Raw genomic sequence first — 26238 nt, 5'->3', positions numbered from 1 at the left:
AATGGCTTTTAAGCTTAGCCATTAAATTGTCCCTCCCCAGCTTGTAAGCGGGCCGAGGGGCGGCCAGGGCTTTGGCCGACGCGAACATCGCAGGCCCACAACAGGAGAGGAAGAAACTACACTTTTCCTCTTCTGCCTGGCCATGGTTCTTGGACGCAATGAGGTAGCACTTGAAGCGCTCCATGAACCCTTCCCAGGTTTCTCCGGCAGAACCGAAGGGAGCAAATGGAGGGAGTGCTGATGCCATGGTGGCTCGTAGAGTGCAGGAAAAAAAATAGCACGGAGCAGAGAGAAAAAAAAATCTTTCCGCCAGCGTTCGCGTGCCGGCAGGAGGTAGCGGCTTGTGCAGCTGGCTAAGAGTCTTCTCTTGCTTCACCTAGGCTCTGCGGGAATCGCTGGATCCCATCCTCGTCGCCAGTTTTGTAGTTCGAGGCAGGAACGACGCAGAAGCCAGGTTTCCAAACAAGAACAGGTTTATTACAGCAAGGAATGAACTGACAGCGATTCAAACAAGGCATACACGCGCCAAGGTATTTATATAGGAATGTATCTATTAACAACCAATCAGCGGCCGAGTACTGGGCAGCAACCGCTGACGCAGTACCCCGGCCAATCAGGAAGGAACTGCGGCCAGCAACAGCCTCTGCTGTGTCCTAGCCAATCAGGGCACAGCAGAGATGTTGCTGGCCCTTTTGCAAGGAACTGTATTTAAGTAACTAATGAATATTTAACAATGATCTGTTCCCAGTCTGGCCTTTCATGTTTTCCATGATGTTCTCATCCCTGCTGTAATTGAGTTCATCCACCTTCTTGCTGTTTGTTCTCTTCTCTAGCATTGTGAAGAGCTCCCTTGTGAAGAAACCCAATGGATTAAATATGTTGGGCTGTGAGCTAGATCAACTGGCATTAAACAATTAAAGGACACGAGTAAGTAAATAAGTAATTTAATAGAGGTAATACAGTTCTGTCCCTTCCAAAATGCACTTATAAACAAGAATCAAATTATTCAAATGCATCTGGGGCAATTCTAAGCTTTCAGAGACAAATACATAAGAAGGATTCTTGCGAATATACTGTCACGAAGGTATGATTTTTACACCATTTAGTTGGATGCTGAGGCCAGTTCTGCATAAACACAATGAGAGGGAAATTTCCAGCAAGCCCATCACAGATAAATCTCCCAAATGTATCAAATTTGGATGTCAACAATATCAGCTAGCAAATTGGTTCAGTGTTTGTGAATTTACTTTATAATGTTTTCCCAAAATGATTTAAAAAATACTTATGGGAGAATAAATACATCAGATGCAGTAACTATTGAATATTACTTTAAAATCACTTTTCATTTTGATCAGTTGCAAAAATCAAGCAGACTAATAGATATTATCATTTTGAAATGCCTTGAAAGTTCTGTTAATACAAGTTATTTGCTTCTAATTCACTAATCAACTATATAAATATTCAAGTTCAATATTTAATTGTTCCATGAGAAATATTAGTAACATTGGACAATAGAAAAAGCTGAATACTGTAATAGGAAGTATTGCATATTCAACAGTCAATTTTTTTTAACAAAAAGTAAACATGGCATATAACAGGACAGACATCTGAGTCCACATTTTGCTCAATTTTAGTACATTACAAAATAGTATCCAGAGCTAATTTATTCTCTTCGCTTTTTGTCTTCAGTCTACATATTCTCTTAAAACATGAAAACAATCATGTAGTATAATATTTTTATAAAGTGAGGATAAAGGCACACTTTTCTTTGACTCAGTTCTGCTATGTAGAATAGCTAGGAGATTTTTTATTTCATACTGTCACATTCCCGATATTAATGTGCAAAGTTAAGAAGGGAGGTGCGAAGAGTCAAAATTCTGATGGGTAAAAATAACTGCAAGCTTTTCAGGAAATGCGATTTGCATGCAAATATTATTTCCAGGGATATCAGCAATCCAAAGAAAGATGTGCAATGTGACTTTTATATAGCAGCTTTCTTCTCAGAGGGATCAAATAGGATTTCCGGATTAACCTCTTTAAAAATAATTGTTTTAAATAAATCTCTTGTCTAAAAGTTAGTGTTCCTTAAACCTACAAAAGAATGGAAATATCAGAAAGTGAAAAACAAGAAATCTTATGAATTAAATTTATATATTTACATAAAGAAAGATGTATAGATATTTAGGTTTATTATATCAGGGCTTTAAAGATCTGGGTGACCACTAGATAGGAACAGATATACAGGCAGTCTTGATTTACAACCATTCATTTAGTGAGTGTCTGAGTGCACTGGAAAAAGTGACATAACCATTTTTTTTACACTTAGGACCACTGCAGCATCCCCATGGTTGTGTGATCAAAATTCAAGTGCTTGGCAAGTGGCATGTATTTATCATAGTTGCATTGTCCTGGGGACATATGATCACCATTTGTAACCTCCCAAAACTTGGAATGGGACAACTTGTTGCAGCCATCTTACTGTGGCCAACACGGTGTGGGCATCTCGCTACAGGACAACTGGCTACGAGACAATTCCACACAGGATAATTCAATGCAATAAATGTTATCTGCCACTGTTTCTTCAATATTATTTCCATTGACCAAAATGGAAATAATGTAGAAGCAATTCACAATTTTCGCAATTTAATGAGTTTATATGCCGCCCAATCCCGGAGGACTCCGGGCGGCTTACAAATACGAATGAAATAAAAAACACATAGGGGAAAGAATACAGACAATTAAAAAAAACACACATACATTTGGTTTAACTGGGGGTTGGACCTGAGTTAAAAATCAGCAACCCCAGGCCTGTCGGAACAGCCAGGTTTTGGTGGCTCTTTGGAAGGCCACAAGGGTGGGAAGGGTCCGGATCTCTGCTGGTAGCTCGTTCCACAGAGCCGGAGCAGCTACAGAAAAGGCTCTCCCCTGAGTGGTCGCCAGTCGGCATTGTCCGGTCGACGGCACCCGGAGGAGGCCTAGCTTGTGGGTTCTTATCGGACATTGGGAGGTGTGTAGCAGGAAACGGTCTCTCAGATATCCAGGTCGAATGCCATGTAGGGCTTTAAAGGTAATCACGAGCACTTTGTAGCGCGTCCGGAGACCAATAGGGAGCCAGTACAGCTCGCGGAGGATAGGTGTAACATGGGTGTACCGAGGTACACCCGATATCGCTCGCGCGGCTGCATTCTGGACCAACTGTAGTCTCCGAACACTCTTCAAGGGCAGCCCCATGTAGAGTGCATTGCAGTAATCGAGCCTTGAGGTGACGAGGGCATGAGTGACCATTTGAAGTGCCTCCCGGTCCAGATAGGGTCGCAACTGGTGCACCAGGCGAACCTGGGCAAAAGCCCCCCTGGTCACAGCTGACAAATGATGTTCTAAAGTCAGCTGCAGATCCAGGAGGACACCCAAGTTGCGAGCCCTCTCTGAGGGGTGTAAACTTTCACCCCCCAGGCTAATAGATGGAAAATCCAGACTATCCTTGGGAGGAAACATCAAAAGCCACTCGGTCTTGTCTGGATTGAGTGCCAACTTGTTTACTCCCACCCAGACCCTAACAGCCTCCAGGCACTGGCTCATCACCTCCACTGCTTCGCTGAGTTGGCACGGGGTGGACAGATACAATTGAATATTGTCCGCATATTGGTGGTACTTGATCCTGTGCCGGCGAATGATCTCACCCAGCGGCTTTATGTAGATGTTAAATAGGAGGGGGGACAGGACCAAGCCCTGCGGCACCCCATAGGAGCTGAGGTAGCGCAGTGGTTAAATGCAGCACTGCAGGCTACTTCAGCTGACTGCAGTTCAGCAGTTTGGCTGTTCAAATCCCACTAGGCTCAAGTTTGACTCAGCCTTCCATCCTTCTGAGGTGGGTAAAATGAGGACCCGGATTGTTGGGGGCAATATGCTGACTCTGTAAACTGCTTAGAGAGGGCTGAAAGCCCTATGAAGCGGTATATAAGTCTAACTATTGCTATTTCTATATTTGAGGGGCCTAGGGGTCGATCTCTGTCCTCCAACCAACACCGACTGCGACCTGTCAGAGAGGTAAGAGGAGAACCACCATAAAACGGTGCCTCCCACTCCCACCTCCCCCAGTCTTCGCAGAAGGATACCATGGTCGATGGTATCGAAGGCCGCTAAGAGGTCAAGAAGCACCAGGATAGAGGAAAATCCTCTATCCCTGGCCCGCCAGAGATCATCGGTCAGCACGACCAAAGCCGTTTCAGTGGAGTAGCCAGGCCTGAAACCCGACTGGAAGGGATCAAGATAGTCAGCTTCATCCAAGGACCATCGGAGTTGAAAGACCACCAACTTCTCAACAATCTTCCCAACAAAGGGTAGGTTGGAGACTGGACGATAGTTTTTAAGAATAGCTGGATCCAGAGAAGGTTTCTTAAGGTGGGGTCTCACCACCGCATCCTTTAGGGGCTGCGGGAAAGATCCTTCCTGTAAAGAGGTGTTAATAATTCTCTGGAACCAGCCTCGTGTAACCTCCTTGCTGGCGGAGACCAGCCAGGAGGGACCCGGGTCCAGTAGGCAGGTGGAGGCACTTACAGCTCCCATGGCCTTGTCCACTTCCTCAGGAGTAACAGGTTGGAACTCAATCCAAGAAATCCAATCAAGGCCCACCCCCGGCATCTCGGCAGGAACTGCCCAAGTGGAGTCCAGGTCCGTCCGAATCTGGGTGACTTTGTCCGACAGAAACTGAACAAATTCCTCAGCTCTACCCTGCAAGGGTTCCTCCACATCCCTCCCCTTCAGAAGGGAGCGAGTAATCCTAAATAGGGCGGCCGGGCGAGATTCTGCGGACGCAATAAGAGTGGAAAAATGCGCACATTTTGCTGCCCATATTGCCATGAGATAAGTCCTAATATAGGCTCTTAGCAGTGCTTGGTCAGATTCGGAGTTACTAGCCCTCCAGTGTCGCTCTAGGTGTCTCTTTTGGCACTTCATCTCCTGGAGTTGCTCAGTAAACCAAGGAGCCCTCCTGGATCCACTGCCGCGGAGAGGCCGCAAAGGCGCAATCCGGTCAAGAGCCCCAGCCGCTGCTATATTCCAAGCAGCGACCAAGGACTCCGTCGGGCTGCGGGCAAGGGAGTCAGGTATGTCCCCAAGCTCCGTTTCAAATCCCAAAGGGTCCATCAGGCGCCTGGGGCAGAACCACTTAATCGGCTCCAACTCCCTGCAGTGGGGGAGTGGTTTCCAAAAGTCCAGCCTCAGTAGGAAGTGATCTGACCATGACAGGGGCGAGATCTCAATGCCCTCCAATTTCAGATCATGCCTCCACTGCCCCGAGAGAAACACGAGGTCGAACGTGTGTCCCGCTGTATGAGTTGGGCCCAAAATTACCTGGGTCAAGTCCATAGTTGTCATGGAAGCCATGAACTCCTGCACCCCGTCGGAGCCAAGAGATGGCAGGTTGAAATCCCCCAATACTATAAGTTTGGGGAATTCAACCGCCAGTCCGGCTACTGACTCCAGGAGCGCAGGCAGGGCTGTTGCAACGCAGATGGGAGGTAGGTACATTAATAACAGGCCCGTTTGACCCCCAAGGTCCAACTTCACCAGAAGAGACTCACATCCGACAATCTCCGGAGCAGGGATCCCACGAGGAACCAGTGACCTTCGGATAATGGCAGCCACTCCCCCACCCCTTCACTGGTGTCGCGGTTGGTGGAGCACCTGAAACCCTTCAGGTCACATTTCAGAGAGGGGGGACTCCTCCCTCGTGGCCCAACCAGGTTTCAGTAATACATGCCAGATCTGCCCCCTCATCTAATATCAGGTCCCAGACGAGGGGAGCTTTGTGAATCACAGATCTGGCATTTAGCAACAACAAACTGAGGCCAGGGCCTGGATCACCCTTGCCACATGGTCTTTGAGATGAGCTATCGGGGCCGGAACGAGGGACTGCTGTGACATAACGAACCCTCCGTCCCCAGTAATGGCCTGCCCTGAAGCTCCCGCCATACCTGCATCTCCCAAACGTAACCTGGATACTCTGGCATGTCCCCCTATCTGTAGACCCCTCTCCTCAACCCATGGCCCCCACCTTCCTCGGCAGGCCATTCACCCCACACACTCTGGGATGAGAGGTTTTCCGGGCCCCCATCCACTTCTGCTTCTGCACTCAGCGGAGGGGGCCCCAGGCTGCACTCTCAATCCCCTCATATGCAGCAAACAGCCATACTTAACATGCACACCCCACTATAACAATAAAAACAGTAGATACAATAAAAACAGGGGATAAAAGTTAAAACTAATAAAAAGTGGGCTCATCCATTAACATACGTACTCACACACTCCATATACTAGGACAATTTGTGCAAATCTTAGGTCTTAAAAGTTGTGCAATGTAAGTCTAAAAGTCCGGAAATAGGCATGTTGGTTGAGAACCAGAAGTGGCAATGGATGGTAAACAGGAGAAAATCCGACTTCTCTCCTGTAGGCCAGAAGAAGGTCTAAAGGTTCAAGGTAGTAGGGACAAATCGAGATGGGGGGGGGGGCTCGGATATTCCTTAACATGTGCGTAAACCTTCCCGCACATGTTAAGGAATGTCTCCAAGCGACCACAGTCCGTAGCGCCGTGATAAAGAAACTTAGGTGGATTAAATAAGCAGCAGTGGTGGGGAACATTTATTGAGATGAGTTATCCTGCATGGCTTGGTGAGTTGTCCTAGACCTTTCCCAGCTGGTTTCCAACAAACAAAGTCAATGGAGGAAGCCAGATTTACTTAATGGCCCCATGACTTAGTTAATAACTGAAGTGATTTGCTTAACAGGTCATAAAGTGGGGCAAAACTCACTGAATAACTGCTTTGCTTAGCAATGAAAGTTTTGGATTGAATTGTGAGAGTAAGTTGAGGACTAGTCTCTGGAGCTTTGCACCTTCTACTATATACAGTAGGGCTACAATTGCCTTTTCTTAAACAAAAGAGCATACAAAATAGAGAGCTGTTATTCTACTTATGTACAGTATTAGCAATTACTGAGTTAAACGTAGCAGTGGAATTTAAAATATATTTAAATCATAGCTCCAGAAATTTAAAACAATATGGATACTTTAAAATAGCATTACATACAGAAAAGTTAAAATGATTGAAAAAAAATATATAAAAATAATTTATTTATAGGAAAACTGTAGCAAGTATTTAAAAATGTACAGCATTTTTACACCTCTTTTTGTGAAAGAGGTGAGAAATTTGTGGCTGAATACACTTCTCAGCAGTGTACCCAGTATGGCCTCTGTGGAAGATATATTACAAGCTGTTCTGATTGAGAAACAGAATTCCAAATAACAAAGAAAGAAAAAAGTGGTAACAATGCTCTGTGAAAAAAATACATAATAAAAAATGAATGTTACCATAAATAGGCCAGAATTTTTTTTAACCATGCAGAAACTTACAAGGTCTGGTCAAGACTACACTGAAGTTCCTTTCGTATAAGGCGGAGTAAAAACTGTAAAAATGTTTAAAAATAATTACATGTAAAGTATTAAGAGCAACAAGAAATAAAAAACAACAAATTAATGACATCAATTCTTTATCTAAATAGTGATTTGCTGAATTTTAAGAGAACACCAATTTTTCATTTCAATCTTTAAAGCAAGGCATTTGACCGCCTGGGAGTGTGTGGAAGTGACAGCACATTCAGATTACTAGTAACTCATTGATGTATGATATTTTAGGTTTATCTCCTTCTGACCAAAGTGGAGAAATTTAGAACAAATTCCAGAATTATTTCAATAAATCCAGTAAGAATAAAACTAGGGCCTAACAATATAGCAGCCTAAAATCACTACCATGTAATTGTGAATCTTTATAATATGTGGTCTTGCAGCAGTCATTAACTTATGCAAAGAGCTCTCCCTTGTGGAAATTTATTTCAGGCCATAAGGAAGAATTAGATTATCATAGAATTGTTTTAGTTGCTGTTGTGTGTGCCTGCAAGCTAGTTTTTGTCTCCTGGAAATTGCCTGGTTTAGTCTCTGTGGTTTTCTTCGCAAGTTTTCCAAAAGTTGTTTGCCCTTGTCTGCTTCCTAGAACTGAACAAGAGTGAATAACCCACAGTCACACAGCTGGTTTTGTGCCTAAGGAGGGCCTAAAATTCATGATCTTCAGGTTTCTAGACTGTGCCTTAGCCACCACATAAAACTGTCCCTTATATTTTAGTACTGTAGGAATAATCTCTGTGATGCTATTTGAAGAACATATTTTTAAATATCCTTTTTTTAATGATATGTTCATGAATGTTACTGTTAGCTAACATATAAATTATGCTATGACATCTACTGATGAAACTTATTTAAATAAACGTATCCTCTCTTTCCAGTAAAAATATTTTAACAAGCATACAGAAATTGCAGTACAAATAGCCCAGCATGTATCCAAATGCTCCTTTGGGTAAAGTGCCCACACTGCAGAAGTTTATACAGAAGCATTAATAATTGATTATACCATGTTTCAACAAATAAGGGAACAGCAGTACGGTACAGTATGACTTACCAGTAAGGCACAGGCATCTGCTATCATCAGCATGTAAAAGACATTGTTCCAACCAGATGAAGAAAGAAGACCAGCTAACAATGGTCCCAATGCTGCACCTAAAATACCATGCACATACATTAAATACAGTGCAGGACCTGAGGCACATAATACTTCAGAATGAGTTTGAAAACTCACAACTGAATTTGCAAGCTGTTCTGAATGACAACAAATCCAGCCCATTTTTCTTCCTATCCTCACCCATTTCCATGTGCAAATCATCAGCGGAATCAGAGGGCTGATGGTAAGCTAGTCCTCTTGTGACATTCACTTCACTGGGTTGTAGTTGGTGTTATAGGAGTGCAAGCAGAGCACCATTTTTCAAGATTCACAACTTGGGGTCTTGTCATACTTACCAAGTTTTTATTGAAATGTCAATTTAACTAACATATTTGCATAAGGATTCTACCATTGCACTGCACTATAGTGTGTGTGTGTGTGTGTGTGTGTGTGTGTTTGTGTACCTTCACCATTGAAAAAGGATGATGATTTATAACTGATGCACATAGGCATAGGGCGCATCCCTACTGCAACCTTTTAAAAAAGTAATTCTCACACTGATTGAACATTCCCCAAATCTGGAGAGGATCAGAGTGGGAAAGGCCAGTCAAGAGTTTCTTATCAAACTTTTCAGCCTTTTGTTCTTGAGGAGGATATCATACCTACGGAGCCTGTTCCGTCAATGATGGCTGTAACAGTTGAGACAGCTTTTGCATTTCCATGAAGACTTTTATGGGTACCCTTTAAAAACAAAATATTTAGATAGAAATAATTAAATACAGAGAAGAAAGACAGTGATAATCTTCATCTTACGTGTATTGTAAATCTTTCTCACATTATTTGATGTAACACTGAAAAAATGTAATTATAATATTGCTACTGAATATCACTAACATACAATATATTTTCCTCCTCCTCTAGAATTTGTGTTCTGAATTTTTATATGTATTTATTAAAAACAATACAACAAAAATACTGTAGCAGATAATATGCTGCATACAGAACAGAAAAGGACTCACCAGGTCAGCAGAGACAGCTGTTGTGATCAATGCATATGGACCATTTACAAGAGCTCCACAGATGAGCAGCATAACTTAAATTTAAAAATTAAAGTTAGTATGTATTTATGTATTATTTAATCTTATCAATAGTCAGCAAATGCAGGATCTGTTATTTAATTTTATCAAACATTGGAAAACTCATACTAGTTTGTTATTGAAAGGAATAGGCAGAAGGAAAAACATATGAGTAAACTCTACTAAATTCAAGTTCTAATTCATGTGGAACTTAGTAAGCTATGAACCTTTACAATAGGTGTGTCCCTCTTGAAGCACATAAAGGAAACACAGAGTGCAATCTTTTAAAATACCGCTTTAAGGAAGTATCACTAAGGTCGATGGTGCTCATGCTATTTATTGTAATGAAGATTTTTATTGCGGTCATTAACCAGCACAGCTATTTATAACACAATACTTAATGACTTGTACTTCCCCTTGGCTTATTTATTAGGTTTTTATCCTCCCTTTATTACTTTATAAGTAGCTCAAGGTGACAAGCATATTCCTCCTCCTCTTTCCTCCCCCCCACAACAACAGCCCTGTGAAGCTAAGAGAGAGTGACTAACTCAAAATCACTCAGCTGTCTTTCCTGCTTAAGAGAGGACTAAAATTCACTGTCTTGCTGTCTAACCCAGCACCTTGGTTGCTGGACCTAAGTACCTTAATAATCAGTGGTTAATAAATAATAGTTAATTGCTATGGGCAATTAAACAACTGATAAATGTAAACCTTGTAATGGTTTACTGATACTCTACTATCTACTAAAGCAATGACTGTAGCTAGAAAGAATCAGTGTTGTTTTTTCTTATTTACCAAGGTAGAGAAATATTTTATTGAAGAACAAAATTACCATATTTTGGAGTATAAGACGCACCTTTTTCCCTCAAAAAAGAGGGTGAAAATCTGAGTGCATCTTATACACTGAATACAGCAGTTTTGCCTCCCCCCCCACTTCATCAAAATGGCCATGCATAGCCTTGAGGACGCTTCCAGAGTGCTCCTGGCGGCTGTGGAGGGCAAAAATGAGTGAAAATGGGCCAGTTTTGCTTGTTTTTGCCCCCCAGCCCCCAGGAGCACTCTGGAAGCCTCCTAAAGGCTATGCATGCCCTTTTTTGACAGAAAATGGGCCCATTTTTGCGAACAAACGGGCCATTTTTGGGAGGTCTGCAGAGCGCAAAAACTTTTTAAAAAATTTGCCTCTTCAAAATCTTGGTGCATCTTATACTCTGAAAAATATGGTACTTCTTTTCTTTTTACCATCTATACAATCCAAGCTTCTGTTCTAGTGTTCTTAGACAATAAGTTGAGGATTGGGAAAGGAAGAGGGTGAGAAGACGACAGCAAGAAATGACCGTGATCTGGTGATGTTTTCAGTTTGGTTGGGCAACAATACTTGATAAATGCTTGTGGCCAGCACTCTGTTGATTAGCAGACTTCCTTTATGAAAATAGGAGCTGTGTAAACTATTTTTTCTATCAGTTTGCCTCATCTGATTGTCTTTCCTTAGTTGTTGCAAAGTATGATCTGACATGAAAGAAAGCAAGGTATGGCCCAGATCATAGCTGTTGCTATGAGTATTACTGATCTGAGAAACAAAAATTCATGAATTACCCTACTCTTATGAGTGAATAAGGAAAACAGAAAATGAAGTGAAAAATATATAATTATGAATTACAATTTTAAAGCTGTATACATTAGATATAGAATGAATATCTCAATTTTCTCCACAAAACTGCCAACATTTTCAGATGCACAGCTTGATGACTTCATCCTTTGAGAAAGTCAGTGTAAAAGAAAGTAGATGTAGAGAGGCCTGGATGACATAACTTGAAGTGGTATCACTTAGAACATCAAGATCGAGTCTCTCTAGTTTTAGAGCGCTTGCAGGAAAGTACATTATGATGGAACATTAGACAATCTTTTTTATCAGTACCTGCAATACCATAAATTAATGGGTTTTGGTAGAGGCTTCATCACTGAATGGGTTAGCCATTTATCTGAGATGCTTTACCTGGTTTCTTGCACCGAGTTGGCAGTTGAACCCAATGGCTAAATGCCCTTTCCCATCTATTATTAAGCATGTCCCATTTCTTATTATTAATAAATCTTATTCTTAGTATTGATTATTAATATTCTTATCATTAATTATTATTTCTAATTCATGTTATTAATAATTAAAATAATTAATTGTTAATTATCATTATTCTTATTATTAAACACATCATATCTTTTCTTCTTCTCTAGGGAGCATTGCCTGTCACCTAGATTATGACAACTTTCCCCAAATATACTTTCCAATATTGGGTATATTGTAATCCAGAAAACATCTAGAGGGCACCTTATTGAGGATATTGCCATTGATACACATCACTTGAAAATTATTTGTTTTGTGAATCTTTCATTCAGAATAATTTATTTGGTCTTAACAGAAATTATTTCAGTTGACCCAGATTGTTAGTTTTAACCATAAAAATTCCAGAATTAAGTAACAGTTGCAGTGGATTTGTTTAAGCAACCCAAATGAAGGAGGTAGGGAAAAGGAAAAATAAATCATAAAACTTACTTATTGTGACCTCAAAACCCATTTTGCTGATTGCAGAAAATATGTACAGCTAGGACAAATACAAATAGCAGAGTTAGTTCAAACCATTCGGTAATAAATCAAGCTGTCTTGGCTAGATGTCAATTACAAAATTAGCATTATTTTTCATTCTAGAATTCTATTTTCATTTGTCATTATTCAAAATTGCAGAAATGGGTATAGTTTGCTCTAAATAAAGAAAAATGCTTAAATGCGCACTAGGATACAAAAATGCAAATATATTTCATTAAGCCTGCTTTTGCTTATACATTATACCATATTTTTAGGAGTATGAGACACACTTTTCCCCCCTAAAAGAGGGTGAAAATTTGGGTGCATCTTATACACTGAATTTAGCTCCGCCCACCCACCGGCCCCCACCCTTCAGCTATTTTCGGCCTCGCGAGTTACATTTTAGACCTCTGCCTAGACTCTTGCCCTCTGTGCCTTGTGTTTTCAGCCTCCAAATGCTTGTTTCAGACCCATTCTAGGCTGCAGGGATCGCCAGAGCACGCCGCCACTAATCATCGCCTCTGCGCATTGCGTTTTCGGCCTCTGCACATTGCGTTTTCGATCTCCTCATGCCCCATTTTTGGCCTCCACGTGTCGCATTTTCAGGTGGTTCTACCGGGGATTGCTGCCAACCAGAACTCATCCCTGCTGCCTGGAACTGCCCAAAAACACAATGCGCAGAGGTCAAAAAGCCAGTCTGGAACAGCTGCTATTTGGTTGGACCAATTCTGTGCTGCGCCAGCTGTACTCACAAAAGCTGCCTAAGTAGATCAGCTGCATATTTGAAGCTGCTTTTCAGCCCCAAAGAGGTTGTGAGGGCGCACGTTCACAACCAGTGAATTGCAGTGACATGCAGTCAGGGGAGGCAGGGCTTCACCACTGTCATCATGAAAAGAAAAAAAATTAAAAGGAAAAAGGCCGAGGCAGTTGCTGCCAGAGTCACAGTGGATGATTCTGCTTAGTGCTTAACTGTTTAAAAAAGCCTCTTAAAAAGTGCCCTCTGCAGGAGGAGGCGAGAGAACCACGTGCCTCATTTAGTTTATCTTTATGATCACTTGAGCAGAGTTAAGCAAGGGTTAAAAGCCGAAAAATTGCTTATGTAGATGAGGCACGTGGCTTTTTTTAAACAGTTAAGCAGAGTCATCCATTGGAGGCTCTGGCAGCAGCTAACCCAGCCTGACCTCAGCAGCTTTTGCCGTTTTCTTTTTACATTTTTTACATTTTCATCATGGCAGATAAGAGCAGAGTTGAAATCCTCTGTGACACAGCTGGAAAAGGTATGTGGGTCGGAGGGAGGAATTCAAAATTATAAGTAATTTTTTATTGTAAGTAATTTGTGTGTGTGTGTGTGTGTGTGTGTGTGTGCGCATGTGTTTGTTTCTTCACTTTACTCAAACAAACTCTCTCTCAATTTGAGAGAGAGTTTGTTTGAGAAGAGAGGGGCAGCCCGCCAGCAGAGGTGGGTCTTTTACCCGCCTCTGCTGGGGGGCTGTCGCTTTCTTTCTTTTTCCCACTGTGCCTCCATTCCCTTTCTCTTCTCCCCCCACTGGGAGCCCCGTCATGCTCCCCTCCCACTTTCCTCCTCCTCTCCCCTTTCTTCGTCAGCTGCAATTGAGCGAGGAGGCACCGCAGGGCCAGGCCCCTCACACCCGCATCCAGCCCACTGGAGCTTGCTGCACCGGGGGAGGAATGAGACCCTGTTGTCCCACGGAGCCCGCCACCACTTGAGCGGGGAGGAGGAGGAGAGCGGTGAGGTTTTGTGCTGGCCGGCCGGTCGGCCAGGCGGGGAGTAGGTCAGGCGGGGATGGGTGGGATGGCTGGCTGGGAAGGGGGATCATGGCCACTCAGGTGGCCCCCGAAGCCCCGCCACTGTGTCCGCCATACAGGCGGGATGCATCCCGCTCTATGGCGGACACAACAGCAGGGCTTTAAAGTCCTGGCGCCATAGAGTGGGACGCGTTCCGCTGTATGGCGGACACAATGGCAGGGCTTCAAAGTCCTGGTGCCGTGTCCGCCATAGAGTGGGACGCGTCCTGCCTGCATGGTGGACACAGCGACGGGGCTTCGGCGGGGCTTTTGGAAAGCCGCGCCGAGACTTTGGCACGGCTTTCTGAAAGCCCCGCCGAAGCCCCGGCACTGGAAGACATTGGGTGGCTTTTGCCTGCTTGCCTCACTGGCCATAAGCCTCACTGCATGTCACTGGTGAATTGGTTGTTAATGTTCACCTCTAGGAACAGCTGATTAGGAGTATTCCGGAGGCTGATCCACCCACGAATCAGCTGCTTGTGCTGAATCAGGCTGCAATAATGTGCTGAAGCTGACCAGGCTGTTTACTAAGGATGCTAACCAGATGAATACCAATGGATGCTGGTAGGCAGAGGCAGAATTTTTTTTCCTTATTTTCCTCTCCTAAAACTAATGTGTGTCTTATACTCCGGAGTGTCTTATGCTCTGAAAAATACGGTAACTTAAAAAGTCATCAACACTTCCATCATCATCATCCTCCAGCATCTCATAACTTACAGTGGGTCCAGCTATCAACAGCATCATACCACAAGTTGTAGCCCTTTTTTTGAGTCGGTCTGATATTACACCTGCTAAAATTCCACCTGTATAAAAAAGAGAGAGGTGCACAATGTAGCAATGTTCTTTGCACATTCAAAACTGAACAAAACAACACTATAAATAAACACTATCTCTGCTGTAGATGTGTGGGGGGATCCTTCACTTCTGATTCTTAAAAAATGAGAATAGCCCACTTGCATCTCCATCATAGCCTTTGTTTATGTTGTATGTTTTATTTTCAAATATGCACAAAGAAATCTGAGCACTTTCTATGAGGATTAAATGAAAAACTCTTAGATCATTTTTCCTTTGAAAATCTTGCTAGGATCAAGAAAGGATGAGGGTGCCTAAAAATGATGAACTAGAAAGAGCAGCAGCATTTCAAAATTTTTTATTATAGTATGAAATACAGCACAGCTGAGCCAGAAATAAATAAGCTCAGTTCTCTCACACACTAAGTAAATCATAAAGGAGCAGAGCTGATTTCAAAGTGATGGGAGTTTTACATAAATCACATTGCTGAACCCTATAAATGTTCAATTTCTACTCTGTTAGCAGTAGTATTTGTTCCATTACTTCAGTTATCACTGTTTGCTCCCAAAGATATTTTTCTTATCATGACATAAGATATGCCACTATATTTTCACCAATCTTTTACTTAATATAGGAAAGATAATATTGTTCCTGAATCCATTCATAGACTTTACAAAACTATTTTTCTACATCAGTTCTGAATGCTGCAATTTCTATTTAACTATATTCTATCTAAGAATATATTCAAATATATTCCAATGATGCCTACTTTTCTGCCCCATACAAACTGTTATAAAATATCAAAACCATCACTCTCATCCAAAACTTCTGCCAAACTGCCACCTCACACCTGCGCTTTACTATTGCTCAGCCTGCATGGACCCCAGGGGAAGGTGGAAGGGACAGAGAATGCTTGGGGAAAAGTGGAAGTAAGGGAAATAAGTTGTGTTTGTCTGAGACACCGTTTCAAGGTCACTCCATCACTCCGCTATGTGAAGAATGCAGCTGCAAGCCAGCTTACACCCAGAGTCACCATTTCAAAAACATCTTCTTTGAAATTGATTGGACGATGGGAGGGCAGCAATGGGAAGTGCCTAAGACGGGGATTTGACATGCAAATTTCAGTTCTGGCTTTGCTCTGTTGTATTTCACTTGACCTTTAGTAAACTATACCTTTCCCATCAAATGGAGTCAAAGATCATTCTTACTTAAAGGTTCAAGTTGAGGCAATCTGATAGTTCCATTAAAGACACACTCCAATAATTTTCTCAAATCAGCAACCAAGCTTTAATTATCAGCATCTACTCCCTGTTTTAAAGTATTTCTTGTCTCTAATGCTTCAGAATTTGATCTAAAAATCCAAAGACTCATATATGTGTAGGTTTCAATAATAAAAAGGTCATAGGTGCACACTCACCAAAAATTCCTCCAACATCAAATAGGGTAGAAAGATCACCTGCTTTTTTGGCATCAATATGCTCTACAAATGAAAAATAAAAATATATCGGTAACAGTTTAAATATATTCAAGTGCCATAATATATCCCAAGAAAGCAGGTACACATGTCTAAATACATTTTTGAACTACAATAAAGAGAAAAAAATTATTGGATCATTTGGAATCATACTGAACTATTTTGTATCCCATCTTGTGTCTAGTATTAAAGTAGAGGAATCTCAGGTCATCTCATATATCTGATATTAAGCTATATAAAAGGAAAACTCCCTTTGAGGCAGAATTTATTTGTGGTTTTTTTAATGTATTTCTTCTCTTAATAAAGGATTGTTCTAATATATTTCAAAATGAAGTACAAATAACGGATTGTATGTTTTATTGTTACAAATACTTTTTAAAATTGAAGTTTTTCTTTTAGCAAATGGTACTTTATATAATTGGAAATTATCACACTTTTGTTTAACTTACAAAAATAACTTAATTCATCACATCTACTAAATCAAATTCTGAGTAATGTTTGTCTGTTATTATGCTTTATTTACTATTTTTTAACACCACCATTCAAAAAGGACTCAGAGGAGTAAACTTGTGACTCACTGAATTTTTAATAGTGTACCTGGAAAACGTTTGGCCATATTAAACTCTCTCTAAAATATGATTTACGGCAATATTTTATATGACCAGCCTTACATAATTCTTTAAACTAAGACACTTACCTACATTAGTGATGTATAGTGGTAGCCAGAAAAGAAAAGTGTAGCTGACTAATTTGGCAAATAATAGGCAGAGAGAGAATTCTACCACTCCCTACAAAGAATGGAAAATAAGATTAATTTGAAAAGAAAAAAACAATAAGCATTTTACTTTGAGATAATTTTTGTGCAAGGATTTCTGTACATCATATGTGTCCACTATTATACAGATATAGTTGAATGATAATATAGGATCATACATAAACAGCCTATATTTGAGGGGTAACCACTGATACAAAGCAAACAGCATGGTCTGCAGTCACATACTCTCTGTAAGATTGACCAATAAAATTTATTTCAATATATGGGATAATGGATCCATCAGAAGGTTCCATAGGAAATCAATGAATAAGATAACATCCAATAAAACTCTTTTGCAATCATGTAAGAGTGACTGTGATCTTGCAATTCTTTTGAACTTGGGGGGAGGGGGAGAGGAGGAATCTTCTTGCATAATCTATTCTAATCTCTCCTCTCTGTTAAGTGCACAACCTTTTTTGCTCCTTGAATGTTATGCTAGCTAGAGGGTTTCCTTCTCTGGAGTAATATCCACTAATATACAAAGCCATACATTAGCAACAAACCTGATGGCTTTCTAGGGATCAGTAGGATTGATTCAGGTTTCAGTTTCATTAAATCTTCTCCTTTCAAAGGAATTATTGTTAAATTGTCAAATTCACAGTGTGATGAATAAAATCAGGGGCTTTCAATTGGATTTGAAGATCCAGCAGCCTTTTGCTGTGTACACATACTTTGATACAGTAGAACTGAATCTTGAAATCGAAAAGATTCAAGTCTGATTGTAAATTCAAATTAGAAATTGGTTGATTTGCATACTTCTAATGGTTTTATTCCCATAGTCCCCACATTCAAATTAGAATTTGGCTGAGGTGCATATTTCTAATGATCCCCTACTACCATTACTAGAGAAGCTGGCATACTCACAGGTATTTGCAAAGCACCAGTGAAACTTATAGCAGCATTTCCATTTTCAAAGTGTTTGTATCCTCCATTAAGATTCCATGGCTTTGTGCAATTCTCATTGCTTCCTAGCAGACAATGCATTTCTGGATCCTATAAAAGACCGCATCAAACTCAGCATAGGCAGTATTTCTCTTCTCTTTATAAACCAAACAACTGAAATATTGTAATGTACAGTAACAAAATAATAATGATATATTGATATGCTATTTATATACGGATACTGAGCTCAGAGCACAGCTATGGAGTAGAAGGCAGTTCTTCAGAGTAACTATTATGATTTAATTAAGAGGGAGGAATAGGAGTTTCTCTATTTTTCATTCCACATATTATGGACTTTCTGTGTGGAGTTTGCAAAAAGATAAATTGTATCCTTAGCTTTCACTTAAAAAGTCTTAAAGGCCTAATTGTCAATTACCTTTGCAAGGCCACATGGAGCACAGAGCCAAAATGGCGCTTCAGAATTTAAACTGACCAGAATGAACAAAGTTGCTTCCTGCAAAGGCTCATGTGCCTTTGCTCCTTCTTTATGTCTTACGGGAGGGGCCAATCATCTCCAAGCCTTACTCCTGAGTCACTCCATTTGTCTTAAATGTTCTTGCCTTCTGGCAGCTCTGTGCATGTGCACAGTGGGAACAGGCTCCCCCTGTTCCTTTGTCTTCCTGATGTCTGACTCTGGAAGCTCTGGAGGCAGCACCTAACTCCCAGATGGCCCTGGCCCCCCTCTCTGCCTCCGACACAGAGTCCACGTTTGAGCCTTCCTCAGACTCCAGGACTGGGCCATGTTCCTCCCCAACCTCCTCACTATCCGACTCTGCTGCCAGCTCAGCAGGCCACTGGCAGACCACAACAGTCACCTGTCTTGCTTTGATGCAACTATAGGCGGCTTACAAACATTTAATCAGTGCATTAGTAAAGGAATCAGTATTTAACAAGCACATTGGTAAAGTAACAAAATGTTGACCTTTCTTAAAACTTTGGAATGTTTAATAGGATGTTTAATAGGATGTTTAGGTCAATTGAATAGACCACTTTTTCTATTCTATCATCTGAACTGGCTGTTTCATCTTTCCTAAGGGTAAAACCAGCAATATTGGAGTCTAACAAGATATTTTTAAAGCAGTAAAAGTAATCGCCCACCCAAATTAAACCCACATGATACACTGATCTACACAAGGACAGATAAATGACAATGAGATCTGATTATGAAGAATTGGAACAAATGTGATTAAACAAAGACTCGGCACTTGGCACTCGGCAGCATCGGAGACCCTTGACCGGATTGCGCCACTACGGCCCCTCCGAGGCGGCGGATCCTGGAGGCCTCCTTGGTTCACCGAGGAGCTCCGGGAGAGGAAGCGCTGGAGGAGACGCCTAGAGCACCTATGGAGGTCCGATAAGTCCGAATCGAACCGAGCACTCTTAACAACTTGCACCAAGGAATACATCAGGGCACTTAGGGCAGCAAAAAGATCTTATATTGCCACCTTGGTTGCGTCCGCTGAGTCCCGCCCAGCCACCCTGTTTAGGATAACCCGTTCCCTCCTAAATAGGAGGGATACGGGGGAACCCTTGCAGGGTAGGGCTGAGGATTATGTCCAATTCTTAGTGGACAAAGTTGCTCGATTTCGGTCGGATTTGGACTCCACCTCTGCAGTTCCAGCCGAGGCACAAGAGGATGAATTGGTAGACCACCCCTGGGTTGAGTTTCAGGATGTTGCCCCTGGGGACGTGGACAAGGCCATGAGAGCTGTGAGTGCCTCCACCTGTGTACTGGACCCGTGTCCCTCCTGGCTGGTCGCCAACAGCAGTGAGGTGACATGAGGCTGGATCCAGGCGGTTGTCACCGCCTCTCTTCGGGAGGGGCACTTCCCCGCCGCACTTAAAGCGGCAGTGGTGAGACCCCTCCTGAAGAAGCCATCTTTGGATCCAGCTGTTCTCAACAATTATCGTCCAGTCTCCAACCTCCCCTTTGTAGGGAAGGTTGTTGAGAAGGTGGTGGCCTTCCAGCTTCAACGGTCCTTGGAGGAAGCCAGTTACCTTGACCCCTTCCAGTCGGGCTTCAGACCTGGTTACAGCACAGAAACCGCTTTGGTCGCATTGACCGATGATCTCTGGAGAGCCAGGGATGGAGGCCATGCCTCCATCCCGGTTCTCCTTGACCACTTGGCGGCTTTCGATACCATCGACCATGGTATCCTTCTGCGACGACTGCGGGAGGTGGGGGTGGGAGGCACTGTTTTGCAGTGGTTCTTCTCCTACCTCTCGGACAGGTCGCAGTCGGTGTTAGTTGGGGGGCAGAGATCGACCCCTAGGCCCCTAACATATGGGGTGCCGCAGGGTTCGGTCTTATCCCCCCTACTATTTAACATCTACATGAAACCGCTGGGCGAGATCATTCGGATGCACGGGATAAGATACCATCAATATGCAGACGATACCCAGTTGTATCTGTCCGCCCCGTGCCAACTCAATGAAGCGGTGGACGTGATGAACCGGGGTCTTGAAGCCGTTAGGGACTGGATGAGGGCTAACAAGCTTGTACTCAACCCGGAGAAGACCGAGTGGCTGTTGTGTTTCCCTCCCAATAATTCGGCTAGTATTCCATCACTCAGGCTGGGGGGTCAAACTCTATACCCCTCAGACAGGGTTCGCAACTTGGGAGTCCTCCTGGACCCACAGCTGACCTTCGACCATCATCTGACGGCTGTGACCAGGGGGGCATTTGCCCAGGTTCGCCTGGTGCGCCAGTTGCAACCCTACCTGAACCGGGAGGCTCTCACAACAGTCACTCGGGCCCTTGTGACCTCTAGGCTGGAATACTGCAACGTGCTCTACATGGGGCTGCCCTTGAAGAGCATCCGGCGACTTCAGCTAGTCCAGAATGCGGCCGCGCGAGTGATTGTGGGTGCACCTCGGTTCGCCCACATAACACCTATCCTCCGCGAGCTGCGCTGGCTACCTGTTGATCTCCGGGTGCGCTTCAAGGTGCTACTTACCACCCATAAAGCCCTTCATGGTAGTGGATCTGCGTACTTGAGAGACCGCCTCCTGCCAATTACCTCCTTGCGACCTATTAGATCGCATAGATCAGGCCTCCTCCGAGTTCCATCCGCCAGTCAGTGTCGACTGGCAAACACACGGAGGAGAGCCTTTTCAGTAGTAGCTCCGACCCTTTGGAACGATCTCCCCGTGGAGATTCGTACCCTCACCACCGTCCAGACCTTCCGCACAGCCCTCAAGACCTGGCTATCCCGTCAGGCCTGGGGATAAAGATCGTAATCTGTCCCCACCCGAATGATGAATGAATGTTGTGTACTATTTTTACTTATGTATTGTTTTATGTTTACTGTTTTGTACCCCCCTCCCTATATTTTGTAAGCCGCCCTGAGTCCCCTCAGGGAAAAGGGAGGCCTATAAATAATAATAAAACTAAAACTAAAACTAAAACTAAACTAAACTATTTCATTAAGTTGCATGAATTTTTCTATAGCATGCAGATGTTGTTCAAGGATTGTAATAAGTACTTTAAAATTATTTGTGAAAATATTTTAGCTTTACCCGAGATGTATCTGCTATCTTACTGCTTAATGCTGGCTTCAAAATGCTGAATTTACTGGGGACATTCAGGTGATGTTTCTGAAATATATTTCAATAGGTGCAATTAAGAAGGATGTGGCAATAGAAGATTGGGAGGGGAGGGCAAAGGAGCTGGGACTGGAGCAACAAAAGGAACAGCAGGTACTGAGTTCATTTATGACAGCGGGATGATTTGTACCATCTCTATAAAGAGGATATTAGTAGAAATTGTCTTATTTGGTGTTAATCAATGGGCATATGTTATTTTAATTCATTTTATTTTATTTAATCAATGTTCTATGACTACACAAATCACCAAAGCAACTCTGTGTGGCTAACATAAAATTGAAAACAGTATCAATAAATATAGAAACATATATGCATCTCTAAGATGACCACAACCAACATCCCAACTAAAATGCTTAGTGGGAAAACAAGGTTTTTAATCTTTTTTGAAAGGTTAGTGGGGAGGGGATAAGACAATGAAATCTGGGAAGGGGGAGATCACTCTAAAGGATAAGCACTCATAAAGAAGGGAAATTTCCTGGGTCCAACAACATGAAGTTGTTATCTCATAAAGAATCATGACTAGCTTGGGACAGTATATGGGACAAGACAATATAAGCAGAGATGGTCCCACAAACAAGCTAGTCTTGTGTCACATGGTAGTTTATGGGGAATAACCAGCACCCAAGATTTTACCTGGAAGCCTACTGGAAGTCAGTGAAGCTTTTGAATAGGGGAATTACATGGGCATATGGTGATTCTTGTGTTCTGGACCACTTGCAGCTTCCCAATGGTCTTTGAGGGCAGGCCATATGGAAAACACATTAGAGTAATCCAGTGGGGGAACATTTGGGGCATCTTGAAACTATTGAATAAAGTCATCTCTTCGATTTTAGTTCAAATGCTTAATAAGATAAACCAGTAGGTGTACGTATAGTGCCCCAATCTATGAGAATCACAGCAGTTTTGCTGGAACACCAAATTAACGGAAAAGGAAAAGGAGGCTGAATAAGTTATTTTCCAAGATTATTTTTTTCCCTAACCCCATTCTCCCACAAACAACATCAGTCTTCAGATATTGTTAAAAACACCACTTTACTTACAGTTGATGATTTGACTGTACAGTTTACATCCTTAGGATCTGAAATGATTCAATAGGAAATAGAATTAATTAACATGCATATGGCATGTTTCTCAAAATATTGCCAACTATTGTTATAAAAAAACTATTATTCTGAAAGGCACAATAATGGAGAATTGTCATAAGTATGAACCAGAGGTGGTATTCAGCAGGTTCTGACTAGTTATGGAGAACTGGTATCAGAAATTTTGAGTAGTTCAGAGAACCGATAAATACCACCTCTGACTGGTTCCGCCCCATCTATTCTCTGCCTCCCGAGTCCCAGCTGATTGGGAAGAAATTGAGATTTTACAGTATCTTTCCCCTGCCATTCCCACCAAACCAAGCACACCAAGCCACACCCACCAAGTCATGCCATGCCCACCAAGCCATGCCCACAGAACTGGTAGTAAAATTTTTTGAATCCCACCACTGGTATGAACCTTCATCTAAACTTGTTAAACCTACATCTAAACTAGGAGATGGTCTAAGGTTACAGATCCTGTCTTATCCTGGATTCAGTTCTACATTTTAAAGTCGATTTTGTTATTTGACAAAGGAAGGCGAGGAAAATCTACTTGATGGCTGTGAATAGCATTGATTGACTAATTCCAGATGAAAACATATTCAGAATCTGTATGTATGTATTTATGTGTAAACACACACACTTTTATACACATACATATACCTACATACATTTTTACATATATAAACATATATAAATCCATTTCACCATAGGTACTTACGTTCAATAAGAAACAGATAGCATATAATCCCCATTAAGGATATTATAATGCCAGGTACTACAAAAGACAAACCCCAGCAGGTAGATACCCAGTAGCCAGCTATTAAGGATCCTAAAATATTTCCTACTGAAGTGTGGGAATTCCATAATCCCATTATCAATCCCCTCCTACAATGAATGAAAAAGGAAAAAAGGTTAATATTCTCAGTGACATTAACCATATACAGTTAAAATATTTGCATATTTAAATTTTAAGACTCTAGAAGAGATTCTGCATGTACAGGCAGATTTAAACACCAGATGTCTGTATTGTTTTTGGTACCTTTCATAAATTTCACACTAAGCTGGGAATTAATTTGTTTTGTGGTTTACACAACACAGCAGTACAGTAACACACTAATCCTGAATTATTAGCTTTATATTCTGGCTTTTATTCTTGAATTCAGAGCCATATGTAGTACTCTCTCTTTTTATTTTTCCCCACAACCACCCTGTAATATATATTGAGTTGAGAACAAGTGAGATTCTGGTTTAGCAACAGGGAGATTAAAATGAATCAGAACTGTGAATATGATATAGTCCATGGCTTGGACTGACTGGTTTTTTTACAAGTTCCATTCCTTGGGGACCATTCTCAAAGACACTGATTGTGACCTAGAGAGCCAATGAGTAACATGTACTGTATTGTTAAAGGAGGAGAACACAATTCCAAAGGATGAGAACAGCTTCATCCCTAAACTTTCCTCTATTCACATGGGTCAAGCACATGTACAGGCACATAGGCACATATTGCTGGTTACATTTTAGGGTTTCTTTCTTTACAGGCGACAGTAATACAGTAGGCTTGAAATATGCCTTTTTATGAATTAAAACAAGCAACAAGCAACAAGCAACAAGCAACAAGCAACAAGCAACAACAACAACAACAATAATAATAATAAAACTCCGCCGTTGCCGGTCCCAAGCCCGGATGAGAAAGGAGGAGGGTTGGGGTCAGGTTGGCATCTGGTCCCGTAAAAAAAACCCCGCCAACCCATACAATATGGTGAAAAAAACAAATAAGAATTCCATACCGCATCGGTTGTCGCGCGGGTTAACAAGGGCCGTGGCGGATGTTGGGGTCCCTGGACATCCGTCGACAAGTGGGCTACAAGTGGACCAGCCAACAAAACGACAAAAATATAGTGCAGATGAAAACCGTGCCATAATGTCCTGTTACTACAACTCAGAGCCAGAAAAAAGAGGCTATTTAAAGTGAATGTATGAATTATGGAAACAACAATATCCAGATTCAAATGTTAGTGCACAACGACTAGCAGATCAAAGGCGATTTATTATACGGAATAAAGTGTTTAGTGAAGTTGAACATGAGGAAATTCAGGCAAATTGCAAAACCCAAAAAACAATATCACAAGCGGAAATAACTGATATTCAACACACAACTAAAGACATTATAGTAGAACTCCCAGAAGAAGCTCTCGGGGAGGAAATAACATCACCACCACTAGAACCAGTTATCACTGAACCAACTGATGAACTAACTCAAAAACAAAAAGAATTGAAGGATAAGATCATGGAGCATTTTCTGCTTAATGAGGAAAGGCAACGTTTACCATCACTAAAAACTGTGCCTAAGAAAATTTTGGCCCCTATCCTGAAAATGGTTAATGCAGTGTTTTCAACAATTGAACTGGGATCCATTTTGGAAACAAACCAGTTAATGTACAGCGCAGCTGTAATAGTCACTAATGAACTAGGCATTAAAATTAAAGTACCTAGTCACACAACAGAAAAAGCATCAAAGCCAAAGTGGAAAATCCGTTTAGAACAAAAAGTCAAAAAATTAAGGGCAGATGCTAGTAACTTAAAGAACATCCATGAGCAACGGCTTAAAAACAACAAAATCATAGATCGGCTAATCAGAAGATATAGATTGGATACAAGAAACATCAATGAAGCTGTAGAGATTGTAAAACAGCGGATAACAGCAACAACTAGAAAAATGGAAAGATATGAGGCACGAATCATCCAATATAAACAAAATCAGCAATTTCGATCAGACCAACGGCGTTTTTATCAAAGTCTTAATGTGAATGGTGACACCAAAAGTGAAAAACCAGAAAAGCAGGCCACAGTTGAATTCTGGAAAGAATTGTGGGAAAATGCAAAGGACTACAATAAGGAAGCAAAATGGATACATGACTTTGAGAAAAGCTTTGGCAACAAACAAATGCAAGTATTAGAAATAACAACTGAAATGGTCAAAAATCGAGTAAAAAAGGTAAAGAATTGGACATCACCTGGAAAGGACCAATTACATGGTTTCTGGCTCAAATATCTGACCAGTTTACATGCAATATTGGCCAGGCAACTGAATGAAATTTTACAAAAGGTCCAAATTGATGAATGGTTAACAACTGGAAAAACATACTTGATTCAGAAAGATGCAACTAAAGGAACAACACCTGAAAACTACAGACCAATAACATGCTTGCCAACAACCTTCAAATTACTCACAGGCATTATTGCAGATAACATGATGGATTATTTGGAAACAAACAACATCTTGCCAGTAGAGCAAAAAGGCAACAAAAGAAGGAGCAGGGGCACAAAAGATCAGCTTCTAATTGATAAAATGATATTAGAAAATTGTAAGAACAGAAAAACGAACTTGAATATGGTCTGGATTGATTACAAAAAGGCATTTGACTCACTGCCACATAGTTGGATCATAAAATGATTAGAAACAACTGGCATTAGCAAAAATATTACATCCTTTACTGAAAAGGTGATGAAACAATGGAG

At 41.7% G+C, this 26238-nt stretch overlaps 1 protein-coding gene across 1 annotated transcript in view; it reads right to left on the bottom strand.

Moving 5' to 3' along the window:
• Window positions 1-802: 802 nt before the first annotated feature.
• Window positions 803-26238, bottom strand: part of SLC37A1 (solute carrier family 37 member 1) — a 38217-nt gene continuing 12781 nt past the window's right edge. Inside the window, exons 7-18 of the mRNA XM_032219251.1 lie at window positions 23435-23601; window positions 22672-22709; window positions 17948-18076; window positions 16967-17057; window positions 16213-16275; window positions 14721-14806; window positions 12168-12216; window positions 9566-9639; window positions 9209-9287; window positions 8508-8605; window positions 7409-7461; window positions 803-2091 (exon numbers count right to left, since the gene is read on the bottom strand). Of these exons, the coding sequence (XP_032075142.1) occupies window positions 2076-2091; window positions 7409-7461; window positions 8508-8605; window positions 9209-9287; window positions 9566-9639; window positions 12168-12216; window positions 14721-14806; window positions 16213-16275; window positions 16967-17057; window positions 17948-18076; window positions 22672-22709; window positions 23435-23601 (943 nt within the window). The 3' untranslated portion in view covers window positions 803-2075. The remainder of the gene's footprint in view (window positions 2092-7408; window positions 7462-8507; window positions 8606-9208; window positions 9288-9565; window positions 9640-12167; window positions 12217-14720; window positions 14807-16212; window positions 16276-16966; window positions 17058-17947; window positions 18077-22671; window positions 22710-23434; window positions 23602-26238) is intronic.

Source organism: Thamnophis elegans, chromosome 6, assembly GCF_009769535.1.
Source record: "Thamnophis elegans isolate rThaEle1 chromosome 6, rThaEle1.pri, whole genome shotgun sequence".
NCBI lineage: Eukaryota > Metazoa > Chordata > Lepidosauria > Squamata > Colubridae > Thamnophis > Thamnophis elegans.
The sequence above is the reverse complement of the archived record's forward strand: the minus strand, read 5'-3'. Positions and strand labels throughout refer to the sequence as shown.